This window comes from Strongylocentrotus purpuratus, unplaced genomic scaffold, assembly GCF_000002235.5.
Source record: "Strongylocentrotus purpuratus isolate Spur 01 unplaced genomic scaffold, Spur_5.0 spur5_scaffold_13, whole genome shotgun sequence".
In the NCBI taxonomy this organism is placed as follows: Eukaryota; Metazoa; Echinodermata; class Echinoidea; order Camarodonta; family Strongylocentrotidae; genus Strongylocentrotus; species Strongylocentrotus purpuratus.
Window position 1 is genome coordinate 7640824 of NW_022145598.1, and position 12200 is coordinate 7653023.

A 12200-nucleotide genomic window follows, 5' to 3' on the forward strand; every position below is an offset into this window, starting at 1 on the left:
TCAGCCAATACTTAACATATTCAATTGGTTTTCTCCATTTGGACATTATTTTTTATACTCTTTTGGAAAATGAAGAAAAAATGGAGAAATTCTAAAAACAGATTTTTGATGACGTCACACTTCACCACTCTATTAGTTCCCAGAATTTTGCCATGTTTTTTTTTTAATGATTTTTTAAAAACAAAACCGGAATTGAATCAAATCTGATCTCTTGTATCTCCTCTCTTTCACATCAGGTTGACTGCTTTGAGTTAGAGGCAGTATCGATCAAGAAGCCTACCAAGGTCGTGATAGGTCACGACGGTGAGAGCCCCGGAGAAGGATTGTATCTTCAGCAGGTCACCATCAAAGACAAGAAGGATTCCAAGACAGAATACATCTTTAAGTGTGACAGGTATCCCACTCCTGCCGCCAAAATTTATCAAGTATTTTTTGTAATAATAATAACATTAACATTCCGTTTTTATATAGTGCCCAATACATCAATTATGATCTGCAGTCGGGTGACTTACATGTACCTACTAGACCACAACACCTCTAAACCTTATCAATTTCCCTTCAGATGAGGCCTCTGAATAGTTTGTTTTCATCTACAGAGAATCTGATCAGGGTGAATTGTTTAAGCATCTTACATGGTTCTCTATATGCCAGCATAATTGATATTATCGAAAAGATTACCATTAACACCTGAAATTGACAGAATTATAATAAAATTGCACAGTCATGTAGTTTGTAATGGTGATCATGAGTGATCCAAGGGGAACTTTTTCATATCATTGATTTAATTTTAATTTCACTTTTTTTAATATTTCAGATGGCTTGATGCAGGACAAGATGACAACAAGATAGAGAGAGAACTGGAACTCACTGAGATGAGGACAATTAAACGTAAGCTCATGAGCCTGGCAGAGCTAGGGGAAAACAAAATCAAACAATGAAAGTACACTTTCAGTAAACAAAATAGTTGTGTTGTGATTATTATGTAGGTGTTGAAAGTGGCTATTTTCAATAATAGGGATTTGTGCATCAATCAATGTTACTTTTATTATAACTGTATACTTGTACGTTGCATATTTATACTTGATTTTTAATGAATTTGCAGTGTTTGCTCTATGAACTTTCAAACCTTGTATATATTGTACAATCAAACCTGTCTATAGCGACCACCCAAGGGAAACACAAAACATGGTCTTTGTAGACAGTTTCCTTTAGTACATGTTTCAATGAGAAACCATTTTCAAAGGATACAAAAAATGTGGTCTTTGTAGACAGGTGGTCTTTGTAGAAAGGTGGTCACTAAAGCAGGTTTTACTGTATAGTATCAGGTTAAATTTGTTGATCTCATGTCCTGTGATTAATCTTTTGGATGGTGCTGTCATCCCTTGCTTCATAGCTCATGATTGGGAGGTGTTCATCGCGACAGGCTCCATGGCCGAGGCTGCTCTTCCTTCACCCGCAACACTGGTAGTCTACGGAGACAAGGACAAGACCGAGTTAGTCCTTGAACCGCTTCATGGTGAAGGTTTCCTACCGGGCAGTGCAGAGAGCTTTAGGGTGAGTAGATGAAGTATGTACAGGTGTATTTGATAACCAGTCACCAGCTACACTGGTAGTCTATGGAGCAAGGACAATACTGAGTTAGATGCTGCTTACACGTATCGGCTTGCATGGTGATGTAGGTATACAGTAGGCTTACGGTCGCACCATGTGAGAGAGGGGGAGGATTGGGGATCGAGTCCTGAAAAGGACTGCTTGTTAATCTTTCTTTCTTGTGAGTGTGTGTAGTCCTGAAAAGGACTGTTAGTAATCTTTCTTTGAGCTTATAATGCCGGTAGGTGAGGATGGGTAGTAGGAGGGGCTTGACGTTTCGAACAGGTTGACTATCCGTCATCTGGAGTCATACTGATAGTGAGTTAGTGCTTGAACTGCCTCATGGTGAAGGGTTCCAACCAGGGACATTCATCTCAAGCTGGGTAGTTGGTTGGTTGGACTGTCTGATTTTACTTTAACTTAAGCTGACTTCAAAGATTTTACAAACATCTGACTACTCAAATTCAAGTTGTGCATTGATTGTTTTACTTGTGAAGAGCGATCACTAAAAAATATATTTCAGAAATAAAGACATACAGTAGAGGTGTTGTGGTCTAATGGAAAAAGTCACCGAACTGTGGATCGCATGATTCCTGGTTCGAGTCCCGCCACAACACTAATTTCTTTGGCAAGACCTTAATCTACATTTGCCATACTCCACCCAGATGAGGTAAATGGGTACCCAGTAGGAATGCTTGAGCATCTTTTGATGGTAGCTTGGGTAAAGCAGGGGTAATAATATGATTGCAGGACCCTCAGGGAGAACATTATGAATCCTGATGAGGCTATCCTGGGTAAACAAGACATATTATTTTATTATTATTATTATACAAAATTGTATATTACAGGCTTGCATTTTAGCTTTACCTTAGCTTTCAATAAGTTCCTACTGGGTATCCATCTAACTCCTTGTTGGAAAGTGGTAAACATGGATTAACGTCTTGCCAAAGGATGATAGTGACATGCTGAGTCTTAACCCCATGACCTTCACATCTCACCCACCATCTCCACCCAAGTGTAGTTTATGGATACCCGGCTGGTAGGAAGAAATTCCTTGAATGCTGGATCACTTTCTCATGGTAGCTCGGCTAAAGTCGGGGTAATATTATGATAACAAGGCCCTAAGGGAGAACATTATTAATACTGATAGGCTTCCCTCGGTAAAGTAGACATATTACAGGGTGTTATTATTGTTATTATTATTAATATTGTTTAAAACACCTTGGCTGTGACACCTTCATCAACTATTGTACATTATTGTATAGGTCAACTTTGGCGATATCGGTCGGCTGGTTAAGGTCCGACTCGGCCATGAAGATGAGGAGTCCAGCTGGTATGTCAAGACGATGAGGATGGTTGACCTTAACACCAACGAGGAGCAAGCCTATGAGGTCGATCGCTGGATGTCCAGGAGTAACGATGACCGGGACGTCTGGAGGGAACTTGCTGCTGTCTGGCCTGGACAACGAACTGCACCAGGTAATAACCCTGTCACACCAAGACCAGTCCAACGGTAATAGACCTAACATAAATTACATTACCGTGAATGGTCAAGGTATTGGTGAGTGTAGGATAGGTTTGGAAATCATATGGGCAGTGTGACTGAGGTATAAATATTAGTTTTCTAAACAAAATTGACCTCTAGATGGAACTGGCTGCAGTCTGGCCTGGACAACGAACTGCACCAGGTAATACCCCTGTCCCACCAAGACCGATGCCAGTCCAACAATATAGACCTAACAAAAGATTACATTACCGTGAATGGCCAAAATGGCAGTCAGTTTAGGGTTGGTTAGGACATGATTTGGTAGTGTGACTGAGATATTAGGAATGGTTTTCATAACAAAACCATATTTTGTTCTTATAAAGACTGAGGATGCAGCTCTGTTAGTTTTGTAGTGATCATAGTTGAATCATAAGTATCATCTTTACTGTTCACATGGACTTATGGAACAGTAACTGGTTTCTTTTCAGAGAACAGTAAACTTGGCCTCATCATAATATGCATGTTCATGTGGAGAAGTGTTTGCTTTAATTGTGTAGAAAGAGTGATCGGACATTTGCTTCAGCAACGATTGCAGCGTATATTGGTGAATCCGGTGAATCGAAACCAAGTCGATGCGCTAGTGCCCTTTGGTAAGGCATTAATCCTCACTACCCGGTCCTTCAGAGAAAGCCATTGGTTATCTGGTTGCTTACTAACAAGCACTTATGCTTTCTTAGAAGGCTGGTAAATTGACCACCACTAAACTAAAAAGGAATATGGGTTGCGTAGGAAAATTACCATGGAGCTATTGTCGCCAGAGCACACATTGTACAACTTCTCTTCTTTATTTTGTGTACATTGTAGTTGCAAGATACTATGTTCAAGTCTTCACCTCGTCTGAACCTGATGCTTCAACCAACGCCAACATCTACGTCAACCTGATCGGGAAGAACCACGACTCTGGCAAACGCCGTCTGGTCCGTCCCAAGACCACCAACGAGACGCCCTTCCAGGCCGGTCAGAAGGACGGCTACGAGGTCGAGGCCGTCTTCCTGGGCAAGGTGCTGAAGGTCATCGTAGGGCATGATGGGGAGGAGGAAGGTCAGGGCTGGTGCCTGGAGAAGGTCATCGTCAAGGAGTCCAGGACCGCCAAGAATGAGGCCATCTTTCCATGTGAAAAGTTAGTTCCGCTTCAAAGGCTGTAGTTTATTTTTAAAATGTATATTGGTATGCAAAAGAAAAGTCCCAGTGTGTATGTAAATACTCTTTTATATTTGTTCATATTCATTTCTTGAAGTTTACTATGGAATTAATAAGTGGTACAGTCGCCAGTGGCGATTCTATGAAGCTTGGGTGGTAAAGTCTATTTTAAAATATTATATAGTAGATGCATGTGAATTAGCTCATTATACATGTATGATCTCTCGTTTTTTTTCTTCATTTTTACAGATGGCTTGACACTGGGAAGGATGATGGTAAAATAGAAAGAACTTTAGTGCTTGGCAAGCCATCAGCAGGTAAGAGATTATTGTGTAGAAAACGAAAGAATAGATTCTGTGGTGCCAGCTTGAAGCAGCCCGAGTATACCATATCTGTGTGGTTGCCCTACGGGGTAGTTATTCTAGGGGGTAGTTATCCTAGGGGGTAGTTATCCTAGGGGTGGTTATCCGGAGGGTGGTTGTCCAGGGGGTAGGTGTCCTAGAACCTGAGTATACACCCAACCCATTTTCAGGATAGACTTGTCTCTACAATTACCTGTGTTCTTGTAGAAGCTCATTCATGTCTGTATTCAAGATTTAAAGATATTCTTTGAAAGACAATAACACTTATGTATGTACAGTAGGCTTGTGGTTACACCATGTGGAATGCACATTCACTTGTTTTTGCTTAAACTTTCACGCAATACAGCCCCAAATACCGTCACGTCAGCCAAGGCGTCTGCTACCACTGATATCATCACCTTAAAATGGAAAGCGCCCTCTACGCCGGTGACCTCTTACATTGTGACCTGTGACCCACCTGACCCCAAGGAATCTGAGGTCACCCTGAATGACCCCAAGGCAACAGAGGTCGTGTTTGGTGACCTGACCCCAGGCAAGGAGTACACGTTTGGAATCACGGCGGTCAATAAGAAGAAGGAAGGGGAGAAGGTTACAGTTAAAGCAACGACAAGTGAGTAGTGTCTCAACTAAAAACTTTGCCTCTGATGTTCAGCTCCTTTAAAGAGAAGGTTGAGTTCTGGGAAGAGGTGAAAAAGAATTTGTGAGCGTTATCATGTATTAAGTGTGGAAGAACATCAGATAAAAAATGTTCTGAGAAAAGCATGGCTCTTCAAATGCCTTAATATTCTAAATATGGCATGTAACATCATAAAACTCGGGACGGATTTTTATGCCACATGTTGGTGTAGTCCCATATACATCTTTCTGTGCACAGTGCTTGTAAGTTTACCAAGACTGGGCCAAATTTCTTATCATTTTGATGATTCCAGAACCTTGCAGTACACACCAATACTTGTATGCTAGATGATCAACCTTATCTGATCGATTCCACAACGTTTCTTTCACAATGCATTCGCATGAACAGAACTCAATTTTATCTTTAAATGTGAATGCTCATAGAAAACTTATCCCAAATCAAATGCCCTTCTGTCTCTCAACAGTCAATAATACACGGTACCACCACTCACAACTTGATTCTGAATCTTTGTAATATTTGTGACCTGTGTTTTATTTTTTTTAAATCCATTATTATTATCAATTTCATTATAAAATGCTCAATTAATTCTGATTTTATATACGATCATTATGAAATATTGTTTCCATAAGTTTACTTTAATTTATTTTATAATGTGTAATCATATGAGTGTAGCACATTGCTATTCATATATTTATGTATCGGACTTGACAGTTTCTTTGACTTTGTGTACAATTTCTCTACCGTTATTATCTACCGGTATCTGTTTCTATTTGTATATTTATTTGAAATTCAACTCAAGTTTTGGTTGCAATAAAGAAATAATAATTAGTGTTAATATTGATAATTATTTAGAATACAATTCTTCAGTGTCAAACATTCCCTTCCTTCCAAAAACAAGTGCATTCTGAGTCAGGGGAAAATTGAAAATGTTCATTGCGTCATCGTTTTGTAGTTGTAAAAGACAGATTCAAATAAGACTGCTTTGACCCAGAAAAATATGCTGACAAAACAAAAAGGTCATTCAATAGGTTAACTCTTTCCTGGCTTTGGTAAACTCATTAAACAAACATTGTCTCAGTCGACTTTTGTTCCAAGTACAGTACATACATGTATGCACCATAATTCTTGTAACAATATTGCAGTCTTTCATTTCCAATCCATGTATTTTGTTGGCTTCTAAAGGCTCAGTCAGATATGATGCAGTAAACTGCCGCAAAAAAGTGCCACATCAGATTTGGCATGCCTCAATGTGTCAATGAATGCAGCTGCATGCAACAAAGGTCCTGCGCATATTTACTAAGCTCTAGCTTTGTTATAAAGCACACAAATGTGCGGGTTTGACCACATAACATTTTTAGGATATTTTTCATCGCCCAATTTCATCCATTAAAAATCTACATTGTACTATTTCATGATCAGAACCTAACAAGGTCTTGGATGCATCCCTTGAAAGTGCAATGACCTCAATCAAGGTCACATGGAAGTCACCCGAAGGTCAAAGGACGGGTTACCACGTCAAGATATCTCCCTCGGATGCCAAGAAGTCCTCGCTGAAAATCAAAGATGTTGCCACGACGACGGCCGAGTTTGAAGGTCTGACGCCTAATAAGGAATACAAGGTGCAGGTCGTCACGGTCAGTGGAGAGACAGAGAGTGAGAAGGTCACTCTGGAAGGGAGGACAAGTGAGTCAAGACAATTAAAGGGGAAGTCCGCCCTGATAACAAGTTGGTTTTAATAGAAGCAGAAAAATGAGAGAAACAGGTCAGTTAAAGTTTGAGCAAGATAAAAAAATAAGAAAGTTAACAAACGCAAGTTGGCAACTCTGAGATGTATCTTGTGACCTCCCCTTTCTCTCATTTTTCTGCTTTTATTAAAACATACAATTAACCCTAGCGGTGCCACCATTTTGTACATGCAATTCTCTCACATAAATTTTACTAGACAAGTATCCCCCATCATATTTGTCTCAGTTTATATTGATTGAGACATTATTCAATGATGCCTAACTTCAAAATTCATGCACCCACTTTTACTTTTGAGAAGAGTTAACTGCTTCTGAGCAGAAAGAATACTTATTACTCATAAACATTTACATGTATATCTACAGCTATTGAATACTCTGCATCTTTTATGTTTAAGCACTAGGGTGTTGTGAGAAGTTACATGCACATGTATTTGTGGGGTTACATAAACAGGTGATAATAAATGGACAATTTCTGTTTGACTTTTTACAGATTTTTGCTGTTATGCTATTAACAGTAGTAACCTGCACTTTTCCTGTACATGTACTTCAAAATTGTTGAAATGTTATAAATCCATAGACTACTGAATTCTTTAGTTCCTATATATTTAGTTTCCGTATGCTGGCAATGGGTTAAGTGATTTCAGTTTCCCATGTTACAAGAAAGATTTTTCTTAACAAATTGTTTTGCAATATTCTATGATTTCTATTCCAGAAATGCCAGAGTTGAGGATTCTCCCCGTGATTGGCCACTCAACATCATCAGGAACGGATCATCTCGAGATCTCCTGGAAGAAACCTGATGGGGATGTGACAGGCTACAGGGCTGTACTTCAACCTGCAGAAGGTAATAGTTAATTAAATAAGACTCGATGTTGATCTTGTGGACTCAACTTTTTATGACATTTTTATATGACATTGTTTATTCAATTTAAAAAAAAGCAGAGGCTGATTTGTAATGTTAATAAATACAGTACATTAAACAAGGACTTTAAAAAAATTATGTGATGCTAAGATTACCACAATAAATCAATGTATCTACAACCTATTATTTGCTAGTTTCTATTCTTTCTATTCTCGCTTGCTGGGTAGAACAACATATACAGCTGAGTTACTGCTTTAAAATTTAGGATGTACAGGAAAATGACTTTTCACATTAATATTGTTGCTTTTAGTAGATTCCTTGTTTCAATCACAGATTACTCTTTCGATTGTCTTGTACTGCAGTGTCAGTTTTTTATAAATTTCATGTTTTTACAAACAGGTGACAATCCCGAGATGAAGTTAGACGGAGATGATAAGACAACTGTCAAGTTCACTGGATTATCACCAGGCAGAGAGTACAATGTAGAGGTCTACACTACGCATGAAGATAAGGAGAGCGATAAGGTTTCCATCGTAGGAAGAACAGGTGAGAAGAAAGATAGATGGAATGAATGGAAGATGGGTTGAGAGAGACAGTGAGAGAGAGAGAGAGAGAGATATAGGCAGAGAGTATAATGTAGAGGTCTACACTATGCATGGAGATAAGGAGAGCAATAAGGTTTCTATCGTAGGAAGGACAGGTACATGTAAGAAGAAAGAAAAACAGATAGAAAGTGATTGATGGATAGAGCGAGAGAAAAGGAGAGGGAGAAAGAGTGAAGTAAAATGCTGAGAGAGTAGAGATAGACGTGTACCTTTGAATATACTTGTACAATTACATTTCATGGTATATGAAGGAATGAAGGAATTAAATCAGAAATGTATGTTTTCTCTGTGCTACTTTTTCTACATGCAAATCATACTGTACATGTATCTTGCCTGGAGGAAAACAACATAATTCATCGTCTCAAGTTCATACGTCCCATATTCTTCTTGGTCTCTTTAAAAACCTTTGCTCTTTTGTTGTTGCTTTCTTCCTGTTTCAATTTCAATGCATTTCATTGTGATCCCCAATAAATAATCATTCCATACTGGTAAGTAGAAGGTGGCAAAGTCCACAAGGTTCGCAAAGCGTCCGTGTCCACTGCCTCTTCTTCCGTGACTGTGTCGTGGAAGAAACCAGAGGGCGACGTTGGTGGCTATCGAGTCACCTGTGCACTCAAAGACGGCGAGAAAGACGGAAAGAAAGAAGAGGTCAAAATCGATGACCCCGATGCAGCTGAAGCCACATTTACTGGGCTCGATCCAAGCACAGAATATGTTTGCAAAATTTATACGATATCTTCGCAAGGAGTGGAGAGCAGTAGTGTGAAAGTTGAAGGAAAGACAGGTGAGATGTCAACTTTTGACTTTGATTTTAATAATTGGCTTGATAACTATATTAACTTTTAAGTTTGTTGTGTTCATTAATAATTGATAACAATTATAGGCATTTCTATAGCGCCGTCTATCTAGAAATTCTATTCCGAGGCGCATTAATTATAATTACCCCGGCTTTAGCCTAGCTGCCATTACAGCGCTCCAGCATTTCAAGGAATTAATTCCTGCCAGATACCATTTACCTCACCTGGGTTGAGTGTGGCAAATGAAGATTAATGCCTTGCCAAAGGACATTATTGCCATATCGGGGATTGAACCACGACCTTTTAATTTCAAGTCAAGTGCTTAAACCACTCGACTATGACACTTCTTTTGTAAGTTTGAGCTTTGACACATGTTTGATCATTTGCACAAAGATGTACATGTAGGAAGAAACTGATGAAGATATTTGATGGAGAGGGACAATAGTTTTGTAATCGGATGTTTTGTTCTGCATAAAAACGAAACAATCACAAAGGAAATAAGTACATGTAACAAAAGTCTGTTGACATATACATGTATGTTAATAAAATGATACACAGGCAGATATTGAGTTGCATTTTAAACATTTCTATTGAAGGTATGCTTGGTTAACATGTTTTGAAATAATGTGCACATATGATAATAAAGCATAATGACCAATCAAAGATACTATACATGAAGAAGTACCTATATACACCTGTTACCACCAGTTAGACATGCATTGAATCATTACTGAGCACCCCTTAGGTTTCTTGGTCTAGACCCTTATAATAGAGTTATCCTGATCTGCACAAGATTTGCTGTTTATTACACTTTACCAACTTAATAAAACGTTAGACCTGATCTTACTTCTTAATAGAAATGCTCCTTTCTTTAAACTGGTTGATTTTGTTGTGTCATGCAGTATTTTGATTCTACTAATATTCTAATCATCTTTAAAGTACATATATATATATATATATATATATATATATATATATGGTACACCCTCCAATACTGCAGTTGGATTGGTATTCTTATTTCTTTCCCAGGGTAGATTTCTAGTAATTTCTAGTATGACAAAGTCTTGTAACTCAAAAAATATGAGTGCTCCGAGAATATTGTTTTAATAACCTTAAATTCATATGTGCCAGAAACAAGTACATGCAATTGTGTAATGTTCCTGTCTTGTATTAATGAGAATAAGTGTCTTTCACAGATGATGAACCAGAAAAAGGGGAAATCCCCATTGTCAGTGATGTCACAGCCACACCCACCACCAACTCAATCACTGTCTCATGGAAGCCTCCAGAGGGAGACATCACAGGATATAAAGTTTCTTGTGCACTGGTTTCAAAGGCTGAAGGTTTTGTTGCTGAGGTAATGCTAATGCATGTACATTTTGACAGTATTCCCTGTGTTTGTATCTCAGCCCTACCTTGATAACTTTGTGAAACATACATGTCTTTGATAAGCATGCTTTGAAAAATATACATGTACATGTAGCATGTTCCATAGGCATATATGCCTAAAGCAAATTAAGTCTGCATGGTGGTCTGATATTTGCTTTGTTGACATTACACTGGGCTTTAATTTCGTCTAATGTATAGGGTTAGTACAGTATGATGGATGCAATTGGGTTCGGGATTATGTGTAGGTTTAGTTTTAGGGTTAGGGTAAGGTACAGTATAGCATTGGTTCCCAGGTTTAGTTAGGGCTTTGGTTAGGGTAGGGAATTGAACATAGAGCATGTGCCTAATTACAACCCTATAGCCATTTACATTTGCTAAAAGCAGGTTGATACTCCTGATTTGTCTATCGAACCAAGCAATTATGTTTGGTTTGAATGGGAATTTAATTGGTGGAACACAAAGTTATTCCCTTAAGAATGAAAAGGGATGAACATGTACACATGCAAGTCTATAATTTCGCTTGAATCAGATTGACACTTTTCATTTTTAACCCATGTATTTCCATCTTTGTACCTGACTGAATAGAACATTCACACCATCCTCTCCATTTACCCCTCTTACTCCTCATCCCAGGTGTCCATTGATGATGGTGCTGCAACCACTGCTACCCTGGAAGGCCTAGAAGAAGGCAAGGTGTATGTGATCAGTGTGGTCACCTTGAAGGAGGAGGAGAGGAGTACACCTGTTACAACCACTGCTGAAACAAGTAAGAGTAATGTACATGTAGTATACAAATAATACACAGCAGTTCATTGAGGGCATATAGTAAGAATTACCCACACAAGGTTCCTTTGGACTGTTTCAAAGATACCGAGCCTGGATAATTTTACTAATGCCCAAACAAAATGATTGATGTGTATTATTTGTCTTTTAAGATGACATTTTATTTGTTTTTTAAAATGATGTTTTATAACACAATTTTATTAATGACCGGGCATTATTAAAATTACGTGACAGGCAAAATAAATGCCTGGTCACGTGTGCGCTCTCAACAAATCATTTGATTAGAATCCGCTTCATCATCTTGTAACACCGTCTAGCACATATTTCATTGTAAAACTATTTTGTCCTAGGCCCCGGCCAATCTTATAAAAAATTGTGATTGATCCAAATCAATCACAAGTCCGCTATTATCAGTTGCAAGTTTGTAGTCTCCTATCTCTTATGTAAATAGTTGCGATTGATTTCAATCGCAAATAACTTGCGATTAATCACAACCCTTTATAAGATGTGTCCCTGGTGTTCTAGTTTCAAGTACATGCACATATACGTGTCACATCTTTCCGTGAATGCTGCTAGGGGTGTCGTGGTCTAGCGGATACGTCTTCAGACTGTGGATCGCATGTTGTGCGGTTCAAGTCCCGCTCTGCATTTATGTCCTTTGGCAAGACGTTAATCTACATTTACTATCTCCACTCGGATCTTGAATGGGTACCAGTAGGAAGGACCTCCTTGAATGCTATGAGC

General features: G+C 38.6%; 1 protein-coding gene across 5 annotated transcripts in view; it reads left to right on the forward strand.

The window, feature by feature from the left end:
* The window catches only part of LOC105447429, a 136373-nt gene that overhangs the window by 80629 nt on the left and 43544 nt on the right, over positions 1-12200 (forward strand). For all 5 annotated transcript variants that reach the window (XM_030982801.1, XM_030982802.1, XM_030982805.1 and 2 more), the window contains 10 exons: positions 237-394; positions 815-888; positions 1394-1554; positions 2856-3069; positions 3941-4256; positions 4526-4593; positions 4985-5248; positions 6695-6958; positions 7733-7864; positions 8282-8428. In XM_030982801.1, the coding sequence (XP_030838661.1) occupies positions 237-394; positions 815-888; positions 1394-1554; positions 2856-3069; positions 3941-4256; positions 4526-4593; positions 4985-5248; positions 6695-6958; positions 7733-7864; positions 8282-8428 (1798 nt within the window). The remainder of the gene's footprint in view (positions 1-236; positions 395-814; positions 889-1393; positions 1555-2855; positions 3070-3940; positions 4257-4525; positions 4594-4984; positions 5249-6694; positions 6959-7732; positions 7865-8281; positions 8429-12200) is intronic.